Source organism: Mustela erminea, chromosome 7, assembly GCF_009829155.1.
Source record: "Mustela erminea isolate mMusErm1 chromosome 7, mMusErm1.Pri, whole genome shotgun sequence".
NCBI classification, from domain to species: Eukaryota; Metazoa; Chordata; class Mammalia; order Carnivora; family Mustelidae; genus Mustela; species Mustela erminea.
Window position 1 is genome coordinate 112,437,883 of NC_045620.1, and position 12,404 is coordinate 112,450,286.

Sequence of the window (12,404 nt, forward strand, 5' to 3'; positions counted from 1 at the left end):
CAGTTCCTAATCTAGAAGTTGAGAACACACACAAGCATACTCATACAACACAGGTAAATTAACTTGTTCTAGATTCTACAAGTCCATCTCAAAGTTTTTTATGTGAGTTTGTGACTCCTGACCTTAATTAGCTAAGCATTTATCAGATGCCCACCGTGCATAGAGAACTACAAATGAATGTATAATAAGAGAAGAGGTCTATCTCCAGATAATACAATAAGGCTCACATATGCATAATCCTTTCTGTTGAAGAGCCTATGATGTCACTAAGTCAGATACATGCAAAACTACCCACCATATTATCAATAGGGGCAAACCAAGGTTAGGTGCCCAATGCCATGATTATCAACACGATGCTATAACAGAGCAGGGGAGAGTAGAGTCGTGCGGGGTCCCTGTGGAAACTGATGTTTATGCTGACTCTTCTAGAATCCAGAAGTAGGTCAGTGTGCTCAGATGTGAAGAACAAAGCCTGCCAACAAACAACGTGAATTAACACCTGCCCACTATAAAACGCTAGATCATCTAAGTCAGAAAGGATGTGGTAGACATAGTCCCCCCGTCAGGAGACTTGAAGTCTCATGGTAAAAGTAGAAGAATTAAATACACGCAACGTATCATTGTGCCTTCTGTTGGGCAGTTATGACGCATGTGCAGGTAGTAGGCAGTGAGCTGTCGTTTGCTGACCTCTGCTTTAGACAATGACAGGCCTAAGTGCTTTTAACCTCGGTGTTCTACTTGAACTTCTAAAAGAGATTCAAGAAGCTAAGTTGAGGTTTACAGATTACAGCAAAGTATTTGCCACTCCTCGATGAACATTGGGATTCATATATACAGATTCTTAGCTTCCTGGTTAAGATTTTAAGTTCATCTGGATTTTCCCTCCTGGGGGATTCATGACTTTTTACTAGAGATCAGTTTAATTCACATAACCAAGAGTCTAAATTGGTTATAACTAGATAGTTCATAGACTTCTTTACATGCATGATTAAAAATATTTTTAGAGTACCGCTCACACAGTTTCATTTTACTGTCTTGCCCGGTAGATATTGATGAGTGTCGGTATCATCATCTCTGCAGTAATGGACAATGCAGGAACACAGAGGGCTCTTTCCTCTGTGTTTGTGACCGAGGCTACAGAGCATCCGCCCTTGGGGACCACTGTGAAGGTGAGAACTGCTCCTGACTGCAGAATCCCAGAGAAATCTGGACATCGTCCTGCCTTCTGTCCTTGAGTCCTACCTTCTGACCTCACAGTCAGGACACTAGGTTCCTGCAAAATCGTTTTCCCTGTGGTTACACAAATAATGAAAAGAAGCCAGTAGAATCCAGGTTTCCCTTGCGCTGCTCAGAGCTGGGTTTTAGAAGTGTGATGCCAGCTTAAATGCAGAAAGAATCAGTTTCACTTTCCTCTGGTTTAGATGGTTTATCCCCGGTCTGTGGTTCTGAATGGTTCAATACCTTATTTAAGCAGGACCAGCATCCAAATACGTAAACACAAGTTGATTTTCCAGATAACTGTGAAGCTTTTTGTGAGCTATATTTTATTCAGTTTTGAGCTTTCTGTGTAAGTATTTCTAAAAGATACCCCAGGTGTACAGCACTGGGTAATTGTTAGCCACCCACTACCCCACCACCTGCTGTGCCTCCCAGCCTCGGGGTGGGTCAGGGCTGCTGAGCTGATCTTTCCCCAGCACGTCACATGTGATTTCTCTGAGCTCATGGTCTGCTCAACTCACTGTGTTTTTCCCTGTTCGTCCTCTGATGTCCCGCACGTAAACCCTATCAGTTGTGAAACCAGAAATGTGAGCGAGGCAGTATTGTGCCTCACATAGAGAGTTAGCGTCTGTGAGTGAGAGGTTGGACCCCACCTTGGAGAGAAGCACATGAGCTTTTGGGTGAGGGGTTTTATGGCACAAATGTGACACACATTGAAAAATGGCCATGAGGCTTTCTCACTTGTCATCCCTCTTGTTTGGGAAAGAGCCATCATACTTCCTAGCACCCTACTTTCCTGACCAGAGAACTTGGCAGAACAGAGACAGCCTTTCCAGAGGGCAGTCAGGGCAGTTTTAAAGGCCTTAAAATGAATGTTAGTGCTGAATAAGTAAATCATCTAGGATTTGATCCAAAGGTAAGGATGGTGTTCAAATGGGTCTTCACTCCAGTCAAGAGGTGTAATCAACATACGTATTGAAAAACAGGCAAACAAGTGATGAATCAAGATAATGAAATTTGATTGAAAAATTGTGTGTTGGGAACTCTATAACATATGGATAACAGTTAATGACTCAGCATAGTGGCTTTCCAAGCTGGGAGAGGCAAGCGTGTAGCTGGGGACCGGCCATGGAGGAACCTCTTCCAGAGTAAACAGGTGACGGGGCACATGGTAAGGCCCTGAAAACCTAAGTAGACCACCAGCATCTCTTCTGTCCTAACCCCTGACTGACATAGAGGGCAACCAAGGCCATTGACTGGTCCTCGGTAGAGGGCATGTTGCTCTCTTTCGGCTGTTTTAATGTGTTGCCCGTTTCATCAGAAGTCCAAATTTTTAGTCTGTGAACATCAACCACATGAAAAGCCAAATAAAAGCTTTTAGCCCACTTTCATCATTGTTAACACAGATATTCGATAAGAAGGCTTCTTTTGGAGTATATAATTGGTCCTTTTTCTCTTAAAGTCAGGGATAATTTCCCTAGTGTTCTAGGTTATAAATAGGGTTGGAGTCCATTCAAGTAATTCAGTGCTGTCTTTGAAACTCTTAATAGCACTTCAGCCTGCTAATTCCCAACCAGTCGTGTTTCTGACCCTCCCCAGTGGTATTCAGCTGTAATTAACTGAGCTCTTGCTGTTCACATGCCTCCCCCAGCTGTGGGAGGAAGAACCATCTTTCTTGTTGGCTTCTATATTTACATGTGTAACTTCCCTCTCATAACTCTGCCAAAAGCCTTGTTTTCTTGCAGTGTTTATCCTCAGTCCTTCCGGAAGTCAAAATCTCAAGTATTGTGCTAACTTCTGTGTGTTACTTGCTCCAACACGCTCAGTAGCCATTCGGCCTGCGAAGGCTGGCCTCCATTGTCGTGGTTATTAGAGATCTTGGCATCCCAGCCTTCAAAAGCTCTGCTTTTTTTTTTTTTTTTTTTTTTAAGATTTTATTTATTTATTTGACAGACAAAGATCACAAGTAGGCAGAGAAGCAGGCAGAGAGAGAAGGGGAAGCAGGCTCCCTATGGAGCAGAGAGCCCGATGCGGGACTCAATCCCAGGACCCCGGGTTCACGACCTGAGCTGAAGGCAGAGGCTTTAACCCACTGAGCCACCCAGGCGCCCCAAAGACTCTGCCTCTGACTTGTTCCCCTTCTAGATACAATCTCTCCTTCCATGCCCCACCTTAGCACCTTCCCCAGCCCGTCACTGTGATTGGTCCATGCTAGTCCCTTGCAAAGCCTGAAAAAGATTTAGGATTTACTCTGCCTTTCTGTGGCCCCTCTCTCTTGGTCGTTTTTTGTGGACCAAATCAAAAAAAGGAGAGAAAAGAAGTGCTTGTATTTGTTTCCTCATGACATTTCTTTCCAAGTCAAAATCATTCATTCTTTTCATGCATGCATTCATTCCACGAATAATTGTGTTCCCAGGATGTCCCAGGTATTGTTCTAGGTATAGGATATACAGCAATAAACCAGACAGACAAGAATTCCTCCCTTTGTGGAGCTAACATTCTAGTGAGGAAGATATACATGATAAATAAGTAAAATATATAGTTTAAGTGACCATAAATGCTAGGGAGAAAAAACGGGGGTATATGGACAGTGGGGAGAGGGGATGGGGCTGACCTTACAGAGGCTGCCTTGAGATCATGGCATTTGGTTATTGATAGGAAGACGATTCCATTCAAAGGAATAGCAGGTGCAGGGGTGCCAAGAAGTAGGGTTTGTGGAAGAAACTAGGAGTTGGACTTGGGCACTTTAAATATGGGGTGCCTATCATGAGTATCCAGATGAAGATCTCTGAGGGGCAGTTGGACCGGTGTGTGTAAAATTCAGGGTTGAGTCCCAGACTGTGAGTCATTAACATGTAGCCAGTGTTTAAGCTGTGAAATTGGAAGATGTCACCAAGGGAGTGAGCATAGCTAGAAGAAAGAAGGGGTTCAAAGATGGAGTTCTGGCCCCTCATTTTAAGTGAGGAGGAGGATAGGAAGCAACCAAAGGGATGAAGAACAAGTGGCAGGACAGGAAGGAGGGAAATCAAAATCCAAGAGAAGAAAACATTTCTGAGAGGAGGGAGTCGTGGACTGTGTCAAACATTGCTGCTTAGCAGAATGAGGACCAGAATGGACCAGGGGATTAAGCAGGGTGGGGATCCCTGGTGACTTTGACCAGTGCATTCTTAGTGAGGGTGTGACCAAGACTGACATCAGTTTCCTTAGAGCCTCCTGCCCAAATCCTAGAAGGACTCTGTCTTTTACACCACCCTAGGCAGTGGTGCAGGACTGTCCCATCTTGGGCTCTCTCTCAATGTTCAACCTACCTTTTCTTTTCTTTTCTTTTTCTTTCTTTTTTTTTTTTTTTTTTATGCTTTTGAAGATAGAGGTCTTTCAAAAAATTTAGGCTAAATCATACTCTAATGTAATGCAGGGTTTTCAAATCTATACAATCATTTATAAATACTTAGAATACTGTTTCTTTTCCTCACATAGGTTCTCTTAGATTTTGAAAAAAAATCAAATAATCTTAAAGTAGTACGACCAAAGCTGACACACTTCCGTTATGCAAAGGCAAACATCTGGGTAATGTAGTGTTTCCCTTGTGGGTGAAATCCGTGTTCTTAGGACTCTCCTTCGTCTTTTTCGAGTTGAGATTCTTCACACGACACTGACGATGAAATCTGCCTTTCCTTGGTTATCCCAGTTTCCTACAGAACAAGGAAAGGTACATCTAAAAACCAAAGGCCTACATAACACCCATGAAAACAGCAGTGGAGCTGTTAGAATAAGTGTGGAAAGTTGGAGCTCTCATGGCTGCCCGATGGGAAAATAAAATGGCACAACCACTTCAGGGGGCCTCTCCATCCCAATTTAGACCTACTATAGATCCAGCCACTTCCCCTAGGAATTTACTCAAGGCAAATGGAAACCTGTGATTACACAAAGACTTACACAAACTGTATTCATAATAGCTAGGCTGTAAACAGTCTAGACACTCATCAAAGGTGAATGGGTCAACAAATTGGGGCACATTCATACGGTGCAACACTTCGTGGCAATAAAGAGGAGAGAGCTGTTGATACACACAGTCCCTTAGATCAGTCTCAAAAACACTGTGCTGACCAGAAGAAGCCAAACAGAAAAGGGGCACAAGAAAAACTTTAGGGTGATAGAAATGCCTACAGCTTTCTTTTTAATGGTTGATCTAATATATTCACTTAATCCATGTTTTATGACAGAGATTCATACACAGCAGACTAGCATTTATCCCCATGTGACACAATCATTATTGAAAAAAAATCAGAGGGTTGGAGCTTATGAATTATTTTCATAGAATTTATATCAAAAATAAATACCTAAAATATTTCAGGGAATTTTTATCTATTTTATATCTAAAATTTAAAAATTTATATTAAGCCTAAAAAATATTCTCTATTAACTTTGTTTCCACTTTTAGAAATCTTGATATACCAAGTGTCAGTTAGCTGGCGAATAAAACGTTCTTTGGCATGGGAATGAAACCTGAAGGTTTCACACCTCATGGGAGACCCTGGTTCCTGCATGCTCTTCTCTCTCTTGTGCATAATTTTCCTGTAGTGTCTCTTTTGTGGTTAATTAGGAATGGAAATTTAAGGGCAGACTGGAAAAAGAAGCAAAGAGAAATATCACCAAGCCTTATTTTTGTAACTACAGAATAACATTCTTAGAGATATCTCACAGGTCCTTAAAAAAATGATCACATTTGCGATGATTTAAGAATCCAGCAGTGATCCCAACAGATATAAATGGATAAAGAAATGTCTGTACTTTGTACGGTGGTCACAAGAATGTATCTACATTTGTTCAAACTCAATGAGCTAGACTCTTAAAATTCGATGCATGTATTGTATGTAAATTTCACTTGAGTGACGTTGGAAAAACACACTAAAGAAGAAGGAATACCCCACTTTAGGTGTGACGAAGTCACATCAGCTGTGTTTTATGTCCTAGAGTCAGTATTCAGAAACATTTTAATGTAGGGGGACAGGCTGACTTGTGTCTCTTCTAGTGGAGCGAAACTGTAGAGGTGTTTTCTTGTTTCTCTTTTATTTGCCTCATGAACAGTCATTAATAAGTGGATTGGGTTCCACAAGGAGAATTCGATTTGGTGTGCCAGCGTTTTGAACAGGACAGTGAGGAGACTGAGACTGTAACTGTCTCCCTGTTCACTTCTTCCTGGAACTTCTCATGCATTTTCACAGCAATCATAATTATTGGCAAGAAATGCCATCATATGCCAAGTTCTGAGAAACAAAGAAGGTTTTGTTCCTTAGCTTTTTTCAGTGCTAATAATTGAAGTCCTGCACAGACAACAGAAGAGGGAGTCATGGACTGTGTTAGGAGTAATGAGCTCTGACTGGAAGTAAATGTGGTAATAAACAGCCCTCGTGAAAGATCTGCCCAGCATTCGCGCAGTGAGGGGGGTCATTAATTGTCTCACATGCTCACAGTCAGAACTCATTACTGGTTACGTAAACCATGTTTAGTTGCATATGCTATAAATATATGCATTAAAAAATCCAGTCAACCTCAAACCTATTGGTGATAGCTGCTGAGTAAGTGACTTCAATGGAGCTTTTGATCTTGCTGATGCCCTTTCCTGCCAAAAGCGCCCCCTACCTTCCCTCCTCCACTTTCTACTCTGTGGTCCCAACTTCAAGCATGTGACATGAAGCCACCTTTGGTTTTATGATATCTCTTCTCCGAATCCATGTGACACATGAAGTTGGTACTATTCTTTTGACAAGTAATTATATATTTTGACAACTCTTGGGTTGAATTTTTTTGGACTTACAAAGCGATGTAATATTTTGTGTTTATTTTTATTAATATAATTTAAATCATTTCTGTTTGGGAGCAGAAATCATGCCAAATACTTTAAAAATTTTCTTATGATTCATAGTACAGGATCTTGTATAAATAGATGCTCCAAATATTCTTTTTCTTTTTTCTTTTTCTTTTTTGAGAGGGAGAGAGAGGTAGGGGAAAGGGCAGAGGGAGAGGGAGAAACAATCTTAAGCAGATTCCTTGCCTAGTGTGAGCTCTACTCAGGACTTGGTCTCATGATGCTGAGATCATCACCTGAACCAAAATCAAGGGCCAGACACTTAACCGACTGAGCCCCCCACCCCCACTTGCTTTCTTTGCTTATTTATTACTTATTTTGTGGGGGAGAGGGGGAGAGGGAGAGAAAGAATCTTAAGGAGGATCCACATCCAGTGCAGAGCCTGATTTGGGGTTCAGTCTCAGGACCCTGAGATCATGATCCGAGCCAAAATCAAGAATGGATGCTTCTCCAACTTAGCCACCTGGGCACCCCTAGATGCTCAAGATTTTTCTTAATATTTATGTATTCATTCATTCATTCATTCATTATTTACTTTGAGAGGCCGCCTTCTTTAATGAAATAAAATAAGATTCACATTCTCACAAAACTATGGGTAAAGTGTATGATGGAAGTTACTTCTATATTTTTCTTTTTTTTTTTTAATTAACATGTAATGTATTATTTGCTTCAGGGGTACAGGTCTGTGAATCATCAGTCTTACATAATTCATAGCACATACCCTCCCTAATGTCCATAACCCAGACACCCTATCCTCCTGTCCTATCCCACCACCCCCCAGCAGCCCTCAGTTTGTTTCCAGAGATTAAGAGTCTCTTATGATTTGTTTCCCTCCTGATCCCATTTGTTTATTTTTTTAATTTTTATTTATTATTTAAGAGAGTGAGTGAGAGTATAAGCTGGGGGAGGGGCAGAAGGAGAAGGACAAGCAGACTCCCAGCTGAGCAGGGAGCCTGACTCTGAGCTGGATCCCAGGACCCCAGGATCATGACCTGAGCCGAAGGCAGATGCTTAACTAACTGAACAACCCAGGCACCCCTCTTAATTCATATTTAAAGAATATTTTTATTCCCTGTTGTCACCAAGAACATAGCCAAGTGAATTGTTTAGTACAAGACTTTGATGTTTTCTCTTCCCAATTTCATTTGATGTTAAACCCTTAATTTATTTATTGTTCAAAGCCAAAATCCTTTCAAATTGTTTCATTTTAAAAAATTAAAAGTTAAAAAGCGGGGCGCCTGGGTGGCTCAGTAGGTTAAAGCCTCTGCCTTCAGCTCAGGTCATGATCCCAGAGTCCTGGGATCGAGTCCCACATCGGGCTCTCTGCTCAGCAGGGAGCCTGCTTCCCTTCCTCTCTCTCTGCCTGTCTCTCTGCCTACTTGTGATCTCTGTCTTTCAAATAAATAAATAAAATCTTTTAAAAAAGAAAAAAAAAGTTAAAAAGCTGTCCTCCATTAAACATTATGCTATTGTGAACAATGCAAAATAATGTTCATTTACATGAACGCGTGTAAGAGTAATGCTTAATTTTTTAATATAGTTTATTCTGTCTTTTAAATTGTTAAAATTGACTTACAGATATCAATGAATGCTTGGAGGACAACAGTGTTTGCCAAGGAGGAGACTGCATTAACACTGAAGGGTCCTATGATTGTACTTGTCCAGATGGATTCCAGCTAAATGACCATAAAGGATGTCAAGGTACTTCTCTGCTTTTTAGTCCTAATTTACATAGTTCAATTCTGTGATGACTCCTGATGGTAGTCTGCGGCTTTATCCATTTATATATAAATGAGCTGTGCCAAATTATAGTTTTGAAATCTCTTTCTTGGGTCTACATCAACTATGGGAAGTCCTCACTTTACACTCAATATTAACTGAAACTCGTGCATTTTGGAACTGTGTCCTAGCTCTGCAAACTTCTGTGGTAGCTGAGATCACCTGTACTTTGCTGTTCCTTCCATGGGCCAATCTTGGTGCTAGATTAAAAATTATCTTCTGGTTTTTTTTTTAAATGTCTTTTGTGGGTATGTTTCATTTTGTCTCATGGATGGTATTTATCCTTTTTTTCCATGATCCCTGTTTTTATCCAGTATTCAGCTTTTTCTCTTCCTAAAAAACAAAAAAAAAAAAACAACTCATTAATAATTTGGTCAAAATTAGAGGTATAGAATGCAGGGTTTTATTATTTTCCTTAAAGTGCTATCACATTGCATCTCCCAAAAGTATAGAGGACACAAGGCACTTGTAAGAATACAGCACCAATCATAAGAACTTTAACTGAACACCTACTATGTGCCAGTTGCTGTTAGGAGCTCATAGGTTTGTGGAGAATTTAAGAGGCAGCTTTTCTTATATCCATTACACATGAGTAACTGAGGCTTAGGGAAATTAGCTTGGTCCTCCCAAATAAATAGTAGAGATTTGAGCCCAAGATCTTTTTCCACTATTCTTCCCTATGTTGCCCTACCAATTATTACCATGTTTATAGCAATAAGGGAGGAGACTGTGAGACTCCATATTTGTCCCCCAGTGTAGTACACTGAGTTACTGGTGATGCTGGGACTGAAAAATCAGATTGTTGGGACACCTGAGGAGCTCATTCTGTTAAGCATCTGCCTTTGACTCAAGTCATGATCCCAGGGTCCTGGGATCAAGTCCCACATCAGGCTTTTTGCTCAGAAGCCCGCTTCTCCCACTGCCTGCTGCTCCCCCTGCTTGTGTTCACTTGTGTGCTCTCTCTCTCTGACAAATAAATAAATAAAATCTTTTTTTTAAAAAATCAGATTGTCTAGATCCTTCATCTCAACTTTTTTAGCTCTACCTGGCTGCCATGCAGGGTTTCCTTTGTATTAGTCTTAATAAATCCATGCCTATTTCTTCCACCGAAGGCTCTCACTTATATTTACCTTTATACTTATATCTGCTACTTGGGTAATTTTTTCCCCCTAATGGTTTCCCCTCCATTAGCAAACTCTGCAGTATATCCCAAAGTACATATAAGTAAAGGTTGTTGGAGTTCTCCTTTTCCACTGCTACTGGACATGAATAACTTTTTAATTCTGCATTGTCCTCAATTATGTCTTCTCTTTCATATCCCGGATGTAGAGTACTTGAAAGGGAGGATTTGTGTACTCTCTAAGTCGTAGCGTTGGAATCATATTCTACCCTATGTCCGTAGTATTATCCACATCCATCTATATGTCCCTGTGACACCAAAGATTTGGGCCTTTGCCTCATGATTTTTAAAAATTAATTTACTTACCAAGCCCAAGATTTAACCATACTGCGATGTTCCCCATTGGATGTCCTATATTCATTTGTCATTGTGATGCAGTAAGGTGAATTTAAATTTTTTCAGTATTTTCAATGCAGAAAGTAAATGTGCTTGGATTTAATGCAATGGAGAAGAAATACTTGAATTATAAAATTACTGTGTGATTATTTCCATTTTGGAACTTTTTCATCCTCAAATGAATCTTGATTTATATAAAAATACCAAGAGTTACCCCCTAAAAAACCCCGGTATCCTGTTTTTATTGCACACGTTTGGGTTTAAAAGCAGTACTTTCTTTCCTCCTTCCTTTCCTCCACAATTTTTGACCAAATAGAGGCAAAATAAGTCTTCTTTAAATGGGCAGTGATTTCATATTGCAGATTTCACAAACTCCTAGAGTTAAATCATAAGGAAGTAATTTAGTCATCTGATTTATTAATTATACTACTGTCTTCTCTCAGTACATTCAGTTTGTGATTTGGTATCAACTCTAATATGTCACTTCTCCAAACATGTCTTATTAACTGTAAATCCTTATTAAGTTGACTTCAGGCTCAGTCACATGGGTGATTTTTTTTTTTCCAGAATAAATGAATATGTCTGCTTAAAAAACTTAAATCCAAACACATGAAAAATATTCCTGAAACAGGTTTTAATGCCATTTAGAGTATTATCTATGAATCTTCTCCACCACCCACTTTCTCCGATTAGAGGCTGTTTATAACAGCAATGTACACTCCTCTTGTTTTAAATGCTGTCCCTCTGGCTGTGCCACTGGAGGCAGCCTTCTGATCTTTCACTCCGCCTGAGGTTACTAGCCTACTTCTGTCTAATCTCATGACCAGGTCGCATTCTGTACCCAGGCGTCAATTTCAGTTTTGTTTTAATGCTGAAAATGAGATTGACGCCAGTGCTAATGACTATGGGACATATAATATATGAATGACAGTGTGTGGCGACCAAAGCTTTAAACTTTACCCAATAAGCTGAAGATAGTTCCATATTCAATAGGGCATATTCGGTTGGAAGTCTAAGAGTCTCTTCCCACAGCAAAATCAAGGCTGCTATGCAGACAGCATGGCAATTCCATGTTAATAGTCTCTGTAGGAATGGGACTGTGTACATTGGAGATTCAGAACACACTTCAGTTTTGCATTTTAGCTTACAGATGCCCAATTGTGAATTTCTGTGGAATCTCGGACCCATGAAAGAAACCCAACTTAAATATAGTCTGGCTTTCAGCTGAGTTGCTAGCAGCATAGTTTAGAAATGCCTCAATAAGTGCAACCCAAATTGGATGCATATGTTGCTCTAGTTCCAGATATTCGTGTTGTTCTTTCTTAGCGGTTTCCTGGAAAAAAGTCTGGGAATTCATCTTCAGTTCCTGTCATCAAACTTTTTAGACAATTATTTGTTAATCAGTGAATTCTCTTGAAGCAAGCCCTTCATGCATTATTCCCTCTGCAAAGCTGCAAGTTGGCAGCTTTTAAAGGGCCACATGGAGGCATAGGATGCAGTAAGGAGGAGGTTTGGAAAACCTCTTGGGCTCTACAAGATAGATATGGACCTTGAGCTTGACCCCCTCCCCAGGCCAGTGGAACTTTATTGAACCTTGTTACCCAGATAGAGGTAACCCAACACAGCAGGCTGGAAAGAAAAAAATGAAACTAAAAGCCAAGAGATGGTCAGAGTTCAAAAAAAGATGCCCAGTCTAAGGTATTACTAGTGGGTCGGGATGAATCATAAAAGGTATTGGAGATTTTATAAAAGAAGTAAAGGGTTTCACAGGGTGAAGTCACATTGAGAAATAGTCAAGTAGAAAATGATTCATTGCGCTTCCTTGAAATGCTGTTAAATCAGTGACAATAACAAGAGCGGGAAGATTGTTAAGAAATATGAGTAATTCCTGCTTGGTTTCTTATTTTGATTCAGTTGTGGATAAGCCAGCTAGTGCGAATTATATGGCCAACAGAATGGTAAAGAGTTAAGAATTGATGTAGACAGATGAATAAATCAGTGGTGTTGACAGAGGGTCAGAGT

At 40.3% G+C, this 12,404-nt stretch overlaps 1 protein-coding gene across 11 annotated transcripts in view; it reads left to right on the plus strand.

Annotated features, from left to right (window-relative positions):
- The window catches only part of LTBP1 (latent transforming growth factor beta binding protein 1), a 406,687-nt gene that overhangs the window by 311,861 nt on the left and 82,422 nt on the right, over positions 1-12,404 (plus strand). For all 11 annotated transcript variants that reach the window (XM_032352967.1, XM_032352969.1, XM_032352970.1 and 8 more), the window contains 2 exons: positions 1,047-1,169; positions 8,666-8,788. In XM_032352967.1, the coding sequence (XP_032208858.1) occupies positions 1,047-1,169; positions 8,666-8,788 (246 nt within the window). The remainder of the gene's footprint in view (positions 1-1,046; positions 1,170-8,665; positions 8,789-12,404) is intronic.